We start from the raw sequence: 12,216 nt of genomic DNA on the forward strand, positions 1-12,216 counted from the left end.
TTAATATAATCTTTAAAAAAGCACAATGTATATTAACAATTGTATAAATCACAATGTGAATGAAGGAATGTATGAAATACAATACAGTCTAATAAGACACAATGTATGCAATGTTGCATTTTGTATGCAAGTCTGTATTAATTTTTAAAAAATAAATTTGTTAATGAAAAGCAATCAATCAAGAAGAGTAATCTTCTTCCTCTTCACTCTGATGGGAAATCTGCATTGTCATCAGATACTCCCTCGCTTTGACCTTTAGCAAGAAGGTCCACTGTGGTGTTAACATAGGTTCTACCGTCTCCCTGCTAGTTCACAGTCAGACTTCATTATTAACTGTGAGGCTTTGAGCAAGTAATTTAATCCATAGTTTCTTCATCTGGGAGAAGTGACTGGTAATAATTACTTATTTCATAAAGGAATTAAATCAAACATCCTTGAATAGACAATGTCAGGGCTGCCAACTCCTGCATACATGAAAATCCACGTATACCTTTCTAATTCATCAAAACTGAACTACTCATGATCTACACTGTTGATTTGCCAATGACATAAACAGTTGATCAACAATTATGTTGTATGTTTTTAGTTTATTTCACACATATAACAGCACTTTCATTAAAAGATAAGATTTCTTTTATTTTTTTTTCTTTTAAACAGTTTTCTCCCTCCTCTGTTTCAGTGCAATATACATTATTGAACCCATCTTACTCAGTCTCTCCCCAACCCCAAGGACAGTCCCATTCTACAACAGTGGCATCATGTAATATTTGTCCTTTTGTGACTGGGATATTTCACTCAGCATAATGTTCTCCAGAGTCAACCATTTTGAATAATATTGCATGAGTTCCTTGTTTTTCAATGCAGCATAGTATTCCATTGTGCGAATATACCACAGCTTCTCTAGCCATTCATTTGTTGATGGGCACTTAGGTTGTTTCCAAATCCTTGCTATTGTGAACAAAGCTGCAATAAACATGGGTGTGCATATATCTGCTTGGATGTCAGCTATGGTCTCTTCAGGGTATATTCCCAGGAGTGGAATTGCTGGGTCAAATGGTATCTCTATTTGCAACTTTTTGAGAAAGCGCCATACTGCTTTCCACAGGGGTTGCACCATTTTACACTCCCACCAACAGTGAATCAGGGTTCCAGTTTCTCCACAACCTTGCCAGCATTTGTTGCTTGCTGTTCTGTTAAATTTTGCTATTTTGACTGGGGTGAGATGATATCTCATAGTTGTTTTAATAAGATTTCTTTTAAAGCACAAGGTTTTCGTGCCCAGTGACTTAGCCAAAGCCTTTTTGCTTTTGTTAGGTATCGCTGAGGTGAGGACAACTTATAGTGATCCTATGAACAATAGCTGTGAACCCTGTCCTATCCTGCACCATCCTCACACTTCCTGACACACTAGAGCCCATTGCTGAGGTCATGATGTCAATTCATCTGGCTGAGGGTCGTCCTCTCTTTTACCAACCCTCCACTCCCAAGTAGTTATCCCTCTCTAATGAATAGTCTCTCCTAGCAAAAGAGTTTTTCTGGCTGAAACCTACGCTTCACCAATTTAAAAAATACAACAACCAACTAATTGTCCTTATATGGAATTCAACTATCTTGAAATGGAGGCAACTGGAGCTGCATACAGACAATACATAAGAAACTGACCAAAGAAGGTACATGGTACATATGAAGCAGTCCAACCTTTTATAATTCCTCAATTTTTTTTCTGCTTACTGGGGGCACTTCCAGCATCACTAGTAGAACTGCATGTTGGTCTCGTGGTGCTTTCAAACTTTACAATACTGCACTAAACATGGTGAAAAAATATACAAGAACCACCAGACATTATTCTTTTTCTGTGTTACACAATTTACTCGAGAGATAAACTGTTCACAGAAAGATAATTAGTGTCATACAATGTTTAAAACAACAAAAAAATCCATGTATAAGTGGACCTGCGTAGTTCAAATCCATGTAGTTCAAAGGCCAATTATATAAATAAAGTAGTCAGACAGTATCTTGTATTAAGTTGTTATACGCTATGAGTAGATTTTTTTACTCACAGCAACCTCAGCTAATAGAGCAGAACAGCCCTACAGTGTTTTCTAAGCTATATAATCTTTATGGGAGTTGATCAATACATCTTTCTCCCTTGGATCTGCTTTCAACTGCCAACATTTTTTTTTTGCTTAGCAGCTGAGTGCTTTGTTATGGCTCTTTTACTCATTAAATAATTAATCTGCTGCCTCCTCCTCTGTTTTCTTCTTCATCATCATTACTTATTATGGATGCAACTCTTTGAATTACCTGTGAAACATTCATCTGCATGTTACTCTGCCCACTGCAAAGCCAGACATCTCCAAATAAGACATCATGAATTCTGAGGGTATGGTTCATCTTCGCAAGGTTCTGTTCTGCCATCAGTTCAAAAGGTCCCCCAGGTTTCATTGGATCCAGAACCACCATCCAGACATGAGAGAGTTCTGAAATAACAACAGGGCTCTCAGGAATTAATCAACGAATTTCTGAAAACAAAAATTCAGAAAATCAAATCTCAGTTCTGTCATGCACCACACTCACATATGGCTCTTTCAGTCTCTGCAATAAACTGAATAAAAATTATAAAAACTGATTCCATTTCAGGCAAGGTGATAGAATTAATAAGAACAGTTGCATTTCTTTTCTGTTTAATCTGTACTGATCTTGCCTCACTTTCATATAAGCATTTGCAAGAAACATAACTGGTCAATTGTAACCTTCAATGATGAGCAAAATTTTTCAGCAAAGATACATAAGAACTAAATAATACAATGAATCACCTGGATATCAAGTACACAAATAGGACATTCTTCCTAATAAGAATGCAATATACAATCTTCTCCAGTGCACACAAAACATTCTCCCAAAGAGACTATATGTTAGAACACAATATAAACCTCAATAAATTTAAAAAACACTGAAATATTACAAAGCATCTTCTCAGATCACAATGTTATAAAATTAGAAATCAACAAGGAGATCAAGTGCATGAGAATGAAATAACACCTTCTTGAGTACTGCTGGGTAATAAAAAAAATTAAAAAGAAACGTTCTGAAGCAAAAACGTTTTGAAAAAAAAATGAAAAAACACAACATTCCAAAATTCAAGGAAGCGTAATTAAACAATGTAAAATAAAAATTATTGTTATACTATCCAACAGTCAACATAAACATAACGATAATCCTTTAGATTTACAGTGTCCCAACCTAGCATATCCACTCAGTGTAAGTACCAAACCAAACCCACTGCCATGGACTTGATTCTGGCTCACACTGTAAACCTTAATGGGAGGACACAGTTCTCCTGTCCTCTGCAGAGCAGCTAGTGGACTGAAACTGCTGACCTGTAGGCAAGCAGCCCTACATACAACATTCAATGCTACCAGGGATCCTTAATGTAAGTACTGGTTGAAGAAAATAATTTATAACCTGAAACTTACCCATATTTGGTAGTATCTTTCTTGTTATCCATCCCCACTTCTTCCCCATACTGTTAACAAGGATTAACACTACCATTGGAATGCATCAGGAATGCATCCTATCTCTATACCTTTTCAATCTATATGAGAAACAGATCATACCTTGTCTCCATATTTTTTCAATCTATATGAGAAACAGATCATTCAGGAGGCTTTACAGGCTTTATGAGGAGGAATGTGGCATCAGAATTGGAGGAAGACTCATCAACAACCTGTGTTACACAGATGACACAACCTTGCTTGCTGAAACGGAAGAAGACCTGAAGCACTTGCTGGAAAAGGTCAAGAACTGCAGTCTTCAATATGGATTGAAGCTCAACATCAAGAAAACAAAGATTCTCACCACTGGGCCAATTGGCAGCACCATGATAGATGGAGAATAGACTGAGATTGTTAACAATTTCTGCTTGCTTGGCTTCACAATCAACACTCTTGGCACCAATAGTCTGAAAATCAAAAGGTTGACTGTATTGGGAAAATCTGTGTTAGGGGCCTCTCCAATGTACTAAAGAGCAACAATGTAAGTCTGGAGACTAAACTGTACCTGATCTAGGCCATGGTCTTTGCAATTACTTGCTATGCCTCACAGAATGGCTAACGATGACAGAAGAAGGATTGATGTCTTTGAGTTGTGGTGTTGGAGATGAGCTGAACATTCTATAGACTGCTAAGAGAACAAACAGCTTTGTCCTGGAGAGGGTGAAACCAAGTTGCTTCTTGGAGGCAAGGATTTTGAAACTGTGGCTCACATACTTTGGTATGTTGCCAGGAGGGATCAGTCCTTGGAGAGGACATCATGTTCAAAAGGGTGGAGGGACAGAGCAGTGAGACAGGCTCAGGATAAGACAAAGTTCAGAGCTATTGTGCATATGGTTGCTATGGGTCATAGGCGACTCAACAGCATATAACAATAATAAATTGGGCAAAAAAGACAATAAATTACTGTTGTTGTTGTATACTGTACTTGTTTTTGTTGTAGTACTTGGGACAACCCACAACTGAACCTCCAGTAGGTTTTCAGAGGCAGTCAACTACACAGGAGGAGACTAACCATCTTTCTCCCATGAAGCAGCTGGTATATTCAAGCCACAAGTCTTTGAGATGGCAGTGAAGCTCTCTGTGAAGATACTTAACTGTTTTTAGAGTTATCTACAAGACTCAATTCTCGGACTCAATTATGGAAATAAAATGCTATCTAAAACCTTATTTCAGAAATTTATAGCATATTCCTTAGGAACCACCCACCTACCACCTTCCTACCTCTCACCCACTCATGCCACCACTGCCAACATCATACTCATAAATTAAAGGAAAATACCTTTAAAATGGTAAAACTGTGCCTCAAAGATCCAAATAACAGGAATGAAGTTGAAGAAATGAGAGTAAAGAAATAGATAAAATAGAGAAATGAATACTTTATATATTGTTGGTATGTTGCCAAAGATTATGAACAGGTTTAAAATCAATGCCCATAACACTCATATAAATTCAAAGTGGATAAGTGGTAAAACTTGAAATGGAGCATCCTAAGACATTCTATCCAACCTATAATAAACAATAGTTATAACAGCAAATATTATCTGCCTAGTGTGTGCTAGACACTGTGCAAGAGCAAAGAAGCAGCATGAAAAGATAGTAGTAAATTCTCAAATAATGAAGGATTGCACAGAGTCCTAGGAGAAATCTACAAAATCTCTGAAGGTGTATGTTTGCTCCTCTTTAAAAAAGCAGGGCCTGTACCCAACCCCTGAGAGCTCAATCAAGCCCAAAGACCAAATGTTCACTAGTATTGTTTCTACACCATCAATAGTCAGACAACAACATATTAAATATATAATTCACCTAACGCAGAAAAATCACTGTTTTGGAAACAGTGGGCAGCTAGTCCAGATTGTGTCGCACAGGTGTGATGTGCTCCGTATGGCTCACACTTCTGAGCAGGCAGACACTCCAATCTGTCCCAAAGACTGTCTTGCCAAGGTCTTTCCAGGCTTCTTGCACTGACATATCTTACTATTTCTCTGTCCTCTGATATCAACATTACTCATTTATCATGAAGAGGCCAACTCCAGAAAACACAGCACAGGACTACTAATTCAGCCTTTTACTCTCAAACAATCTATTTCAAGTAACTGCTATTAGGTATTTTCAGTTAACCACAATCCAAACAATATGGCTGGTGAAGAAATTATCCTCATTAGAAGTTTCAAAAAAGTTTTGCTGTCAGTGGTGGGTGTAATAGTATCCTCCCAAAAGTGATGATTATCCAAAATCTGTGAGCATCACTTCATATGAAAATATGGTTATTGCCAATGCAGATCCGTTAAGATGAGGCCACCCACAATAGTTTAGAGTAGGCCTTAACTGTGGAATGTATTAAGTATAAATACAGGAAAACTAGAAGTGGGGAAAAAATTAAATGGAACACATAACCCTAGACGTTAGTTAGTGGAGATGGGATGGAATCAGCAACTATGAATCAGACAATCATATGTGCTATTTACTAATGCCAGTAATGAAAAGTTGAAAAGGAATGGTGTTGCATTCATAGTTTAAAAAACAGCTGCAAGATCTATCATGATACAGTTATCTAGGAGCTCTTACAGCAGCGTTGTCAGGCTGCTCTAGGCTGTCACCATCACTTTCATGGTGAGAGGTGAGGTATCTGTTGCCCACCATGTGAATGGGGATTGGTGTGCCCTTTGCCGCAAAGATGGAGGGGACTTTGTCCATATTTAGGTACTGAAGCACCAAGGAAGGAATCTGCTCCCAGACAGTTATGACTGCAGCTTCTATCACCAATATAGTTCTCTTAGTCCAGTTGGCTTGGATAAAACATTAGTAGATGATAAATAAATGGTGATTTCTTTGCTAATACAGTAGTGGATGCTGTACTTGCTATTAAATACATTAATAAGAGAGGTCAGCCTTGCTATCTAGTCAATTCTGTTAATGTTCTGAAGGCACACAGGAGAAGTCAAGTGGAAAGTCTGCTGATCAATAGCTACACTCAACTGCATAGTAGGACCACAGGGCATGCCCAAGAGAAAAAGAAAAGTTGTTTGCCTTGACTTTAGCCTGCAGAAAACAAAAATGAAGCTTGGTGCACAAGTGGATTTTGCAGACCCAGAAAAACTGGACCAAATCAGACAGAGAGAATCTGATATTACCAAGGAGAGAATTCAGAAGATCGTGGCAACCAGGGCCAATGTGATTCTAATCACTGATGGCATTGAATGACATGAGTCTGAAGTACTTTGTGGAGGCTGTTAGAAGAGTTTTTAAAAGAGATCTTAAGCACATTGCTATGGCTTCTGGAGTGACTATTCTGTCAACCTTGACGAATCTGGAAGATGAAGAGATTTTTGAGGCTTTACTGTTAGGATAAGCTGAAGAAGTAGCATATGAGAGAATCTCTGATGATGAACTGATTTTAGTCAAAAACACGAAGTTCTGTACATCTGCCTCCATCATCCTGCACAGGGCCAATGATTCCATGAACAATGAGATGGAGCACTCTTTGCATGGTGCTCTTTGTGTAGTGAAGAGAGTTGTAGAATCCAAATCTGTGGTTCCAAGTGCAGGTGCTGTGGAAGCAGCTCTCTCCAAATACCTGGATAACTATGCCACAAGCATGGGGTCTCGGAACAGTTCATTATTGCAGAGTTTGCAATTCCAAACACAGTTTGTTATTCCAAACAAAATCACAGTTATTCCTGCCCAAGATTCCACAGATCTGGTTGCAAAATTAAGAGCCTTTCATAATGAGGCTGCAATTAACCCAGAACAAAAAAAAATATCTAAAAATGGATTGGTCTTTATTTGATCAATGGCAAACATCATGACAACAAACAAGCAGGGGTATTTGAACCAATCACTGTCAAAGTGAAGAGCTTCAAATTTGCCACAAACGTTGCCATTACCATCCTTCAGACTAATGATCTTATCAAATTACACACAGAAAGTAAAGATTAAAAACATGGAAGTCATGAAGATGCTGTTCACTCAGTAGCCCTTGATGACTGATGTCTTTTTATTTATAACAATCTGAGATACAGTGAGATAAACTATGAGTATTCCACATTAAAGCTGACACAAAGCCTGCTGTGGGGAAAAAAACCTGAAATAATGCTATCAGTGGTGGGATACTATATATCCACATACAAAGAAGACCTGTTAATACAACTGTTACTCAAATATATACACCAACAGCTAATACCAAAGATAAGCAAATTGAGAAATTCTACCAACTTTTGCAGTCTGAAATTGACCAAACATATATCAAGATGCATTAGTAATAATTGTTGACTGGAATGCAAAAGATTAAAACAAAGTAGAAGGAATAGTTGCTTAACATTATACACTTGGGGACAGAAATGAGGTTGGAGATCACTGAATTTTGTACATCCAATGATTTATGCATCACAAATACCAGTTGATGACTATTAAACATGGACTTCACCTGATGGACTCAACAGGAATCCTACTGACTTCATTTGTGGAAAGAATCACTGGAGAAGCTCATTATCAGCATTCAAACCCAAACTACGTACAATTAATTACTCATGTACAAGTTCAAATTGAAGTTAAAAAATGAAAATAAGACCACAAAAACCCAAATACAACCCTGGAACTGTCCCAAATGAATTTAAAAATCATCTCAAGGATAGGTGTGAGGCATTGAACACTAAAGGTCAAAGACCAGGTGAGTTGTGAGATTATATTAAGGATATCCATGTAGAGAGCAAAATGTCATTACAAAGGCAGGGGGGTGAGAAAGGCCAAAATGGATGTCAGAATAGACTATGAAAATTGCTCTAAATTGTCAAAAAGCCTCCCCCCCCCAAAAAAAATGGGGAAAGACATGACAAAGTAAAAAAAAAAAAATGAACCGGAGATTTCAAAAGGTGGCGTGAGATGACAATGCAAAATATTACAATGAAATGTGCAAAGAACTGTAGTCAGACTTATTCAGCAGTTCTTAAGCTGAAGGAACTGAAGAACAAATTCAATCCTTGAGTAGCAATACTTAAGGATGCTATGGACAGAATATTAAATGACCCAGGAAACATTAAAAGAAGATGGAAGGAGTATACAGACTCATTACACCAACAAAGAATTGGCTGACAGAGAAGAATTTCCTAATATGATCAAGAGTCTAAGGTGATAAAGGAGAAGTTCAAGTTGCTCTGAAGGAACAGGCAAAAAGCTAAGGCCCCAGGAATTGACAGCATACAGATTGACTTATTTCAACAAAGAGATGCTGCCCTGGATGTGCTCACCTGGTTATCCCAAAAAATCTGGAGGACAACAACCTGGCCAACTGACTTGAAGAGATACATATTTATTCTTATCCCAAAAAGAAGAGTCATCTGACAGAATGTGTGGAAATTATTGAATGATATGACTGGGGTAATCGGGATGGGTGTGTCAGAGGCAGTGCAGTTGGTGCAGGATAGAGCCGAGTTTAGGGCTGTTGTGCACAGGGTCGCTATGAGTCGAAAACGACTCGATGGCACATAACAACCACAACAACAACATCACTAATATCACACACAAGGAATTTTCTGTAAAGATTATTTAAAAAAAAAAAACAAACCCCACAAAATAGCATGCCTGGAACAGCACCTTAACAGAAAACTACCAGAAATACAATCTGAATTTTAGAGGAGGCTGTGGCATTATAACCAATGTCATATGGATCTTGGCTAAAAGCAAAGAGTACCAGAGGAATGTCTATCTGTGCTTCGTTGACTATGCTAAAGCATTTGACTGCATAGATCACAACAAAGTGAGGCTAACCATGAAGAGTATGGGAATCCAAGAACACTTGATAGTGCTTATGTGAAACCTATACTCAGACCAGGAGGTAGTCATCAGAACAGAGCAAGTAAACATTGCATTCAAAATCAGGAAAGGAGTGTGTCAGGGATGTGTCCTGTCTCCATACCTTTTAATCTATATGAGAAACAGATTATCCAAGAGGCTGGATTTTATAAGGAGGAGTGTGGCATCAGGATTGGAGTTAGGCAACCTGAGTTAGGCAGATAATACAACCTTGCTTACTGAAACTGAAGAGAACCTGGAGAATTTGTTGCAGAAGGTCAAGAACTGTAGTCTTGAGCCAAACAAATGCAACCAGAGTGAGGTCCCCACGTGCGCCCACCCAGACAGCTAGCCCCACTGGGCATGATTGGGAGAGCAGCAACCTGAGGGATGTCACCACGGGTGCCCACCAAATGAGTATATGCATCCACGCCACTCGGCATAAGCCTGCGCTTGTGCCAGCCCTGCCCGTGCCCACCCTATGCTCACTCAGCCTTGCACCTCCTCATGTCCTGTCAGCAAACTGCCTTTAAGCCAGAGCACCTTGGTCTGACTCAGCTGCAACAAATATTCAACAGGAGAGGCCACTTTCACAGGACCTAAGCAAAAACTTAACCTTGGTTCACAAGTTCCGAGAGAAGCAGAGGCAGTGTAACTGCCACACCCTCTTCTGAAGCAGTGACTTCAGATCAAGAACCAATCATTGCCTCTGATATGAAAAACTCTATTGCAGCAATGTCATGAAAGAAGCAGGCTGCCTCATACCCTAAACAAACCCAAAGCAAGATATCATGTCCCAAAAGTGACACAGTTTCAAAGGATTTCCTGAAGCCAGAAAGTCTGATAGAACTTTCTGACACAGAATTTAAAAGAACAACGACTGAATATTTTCAATAGGTGAAAGACAAACTTGAAGAATTGCAGGATACTGTAAGAAAAAAACAAGAGGAGCTTTAAAAAGCAGTACAAATCAATGCACATGAAACAAATGAGGCATTAGAGGCTTTAAAAAAAAAACCAAGAAACCATGATCCAAAATAGAGGTCCAGTATCTCATATGCTGTCAACATGATGAAGGGGAGGAACATGAACAGAGTTGAAGAGAAGGCATACAGAACCAGTGAAATAGAAGATATAGAATTGTCACCATTGATCTGCTAGAGCAAAAAGCAGAATCAAAAAGAAAGGAAAAAGAAGAAAACCTGGTGGCGTGCAAGCAGGGCGACGCGGCGCGCAAGCAGGGCCACATGGCACGCAAGCAGTGCCACGTGGCGCGCAAGGCGACGCAGCACAGTAAGTCTTATTTGCTGAGGACTGGTGACTTGGCAGCTTAATATCTGGGAACAGCTGCAACCCCTAACTCCCAGGGCTGCCCAAGCCCTGCACCCCCCATCCCTGCCACAGCACCATGTCCAAGGACACCACCCCAGCACCATCCTGCGCTCCCACACTTTTGGTACACCCTGATGGCCTCGCCACAACCCTTCACCCCCTGGCGGTGCTCCAGGGCCACTAGAGACTCCTTCATGCAACACAACAACAGCCGTGGACAATACAATTCTGAGTCAGTACACAAAGGCACACCACGGAGACAGCCATCATCTGAAGCCACCAATCAAGCTGCTGTGGGACTGATCTGCCACAAGAAAGGCTGGTAGGATCCTAATTGGGTTTTCTTGGGCAACGCCTATTGTCTGGGAGAGTCCCCAAGGTTGAGCCCAGTGGTGGGAATTTGGCTGAGCTCTCTCAGGGCATGCCAACTGCCCAGGAAAGAGCGGGCCAGTGATAATTTGGCAGAACTTTTGTGGATACTGCAGACCAGCCAGAGGCGAGTGGGTTGGTGGAAATTTGACTTTGTTTTGTTGAGTCCCCTTGACCCAGGAGCCTTCCTGGGCAGGGGCCATGGTGCAAGGGCAACTGCATGAGCACCACTGGACAGGGACCAGTGAATGAAAACCACTAGGTGGGAAACAGACAGCTGGAACTTGAATAGGGACCCCAGTTGTAAGCACACCCAGACAACTGAGGCCTGAGTGAGGTCCCCAAGTGGTTGGCCTGCCCTTGTGATTGCCGCAACCATGTGCATGCCCTTCCCTATTTGGCTCTACACCTGTGTCTACACATCTGGTTAATCAACCTGCCTTTAATCCGGAGCACCTTGAGCTATCTTATATACCAGAGGCTGCTCTCACAGGCTCTGAACTGACATTTCCCTGGAGTCAGACGTTCAGAGAAAAGCACAAGTAGGATAGCTACCCAACTGCTCTCTAGAGCATTATCTTCATCGAGAGCATATCAATGACTCGAAGAAAGCAAGCTGTCCCACACAATACACAAGCACAAAGCAAATATCAGCCCCAAAAGGTGACACAGTATCAATGGATTTCCTGCAGCCAGAAAGTCTGATGGAACTTTCTGACACAGAATTTAAAAGAACAATGACTGAATATTTTCAATGGATGAAAGACAAATTTGAAGAATTACAGGATACTACAAACCAAAAAAAAAAGGAGAAACTAAAAACAAACAAACAAACAAAAAAACAGTCCAGAACAATGTAGAGAAAACAAACGAGGCATTAGCGGCACTGGAAAAACAAGAAACCATTATCCAAAATATGAGGTCCAATGTTTCAAATGCTGTCAACATGATGGAGGGGCACATGAACCGAGTTGAAAAGATGGAACAAAGAACCAATGATATAGAAGACAAAATTGTCACCACGGATTTGCTAGAGCAAAAAGCAGACTCAAAAAGGAAGGAAAAAGAAGAAAACCTAAGAACAATGTGCGACGCCATCAAGAGAAATAACATGCGCATCATTGGAATTCCAGAAAAGGAAGAAGCAAGTAAAGGCACTGAAAAAGTTGTGGAA

General features: G+C 40.0%; 1 protein-coding gene and 1 pseudogene across 1 annotated transcript in view; one reads left to right on the forward strand and one right to left on the reverse strand.

Moving 5' to 3' along the window:
* The window catches only part of SIAE (sialic acid acetylesterase), a 136,565-nt gene that overhangs the window by 94,611 nt on the left and 29,738 nt on the right, over positions 1-12,216 (reverse strand). The window contains exon 3 of the mRNA XM_006892800.1: positions 2,305-2,480. Coding sequence (XP_006892862.1) covers positions 2,305-2,480 — 176 coding nt within the window. The remainder of the gene's footprint in view (positions 1-2,304; positions 2,481-12,216) is intronic.
* LOC102872058 lies at positions 6,371-7,541 on the forward strand (annotated as a pseudogene).

This window comes from Elephantulus edwardii, unplaced genomic scaffold (assembly GCF_000299155.1).
Source record: "Elephantulus edwardii isolate Elephantulus edwardi_28Jun2011 unplaced genomic scaffold, EleEdw1.0 scaffold00120, whole genome shotgun sequence".
NCBI classification, from domain to species: Eukaryota; Metazoa; Chordata; class Mammalia; order Macroscelidea; family Macroscelididae; genus Elephantulus; species Elephantulus edwardii.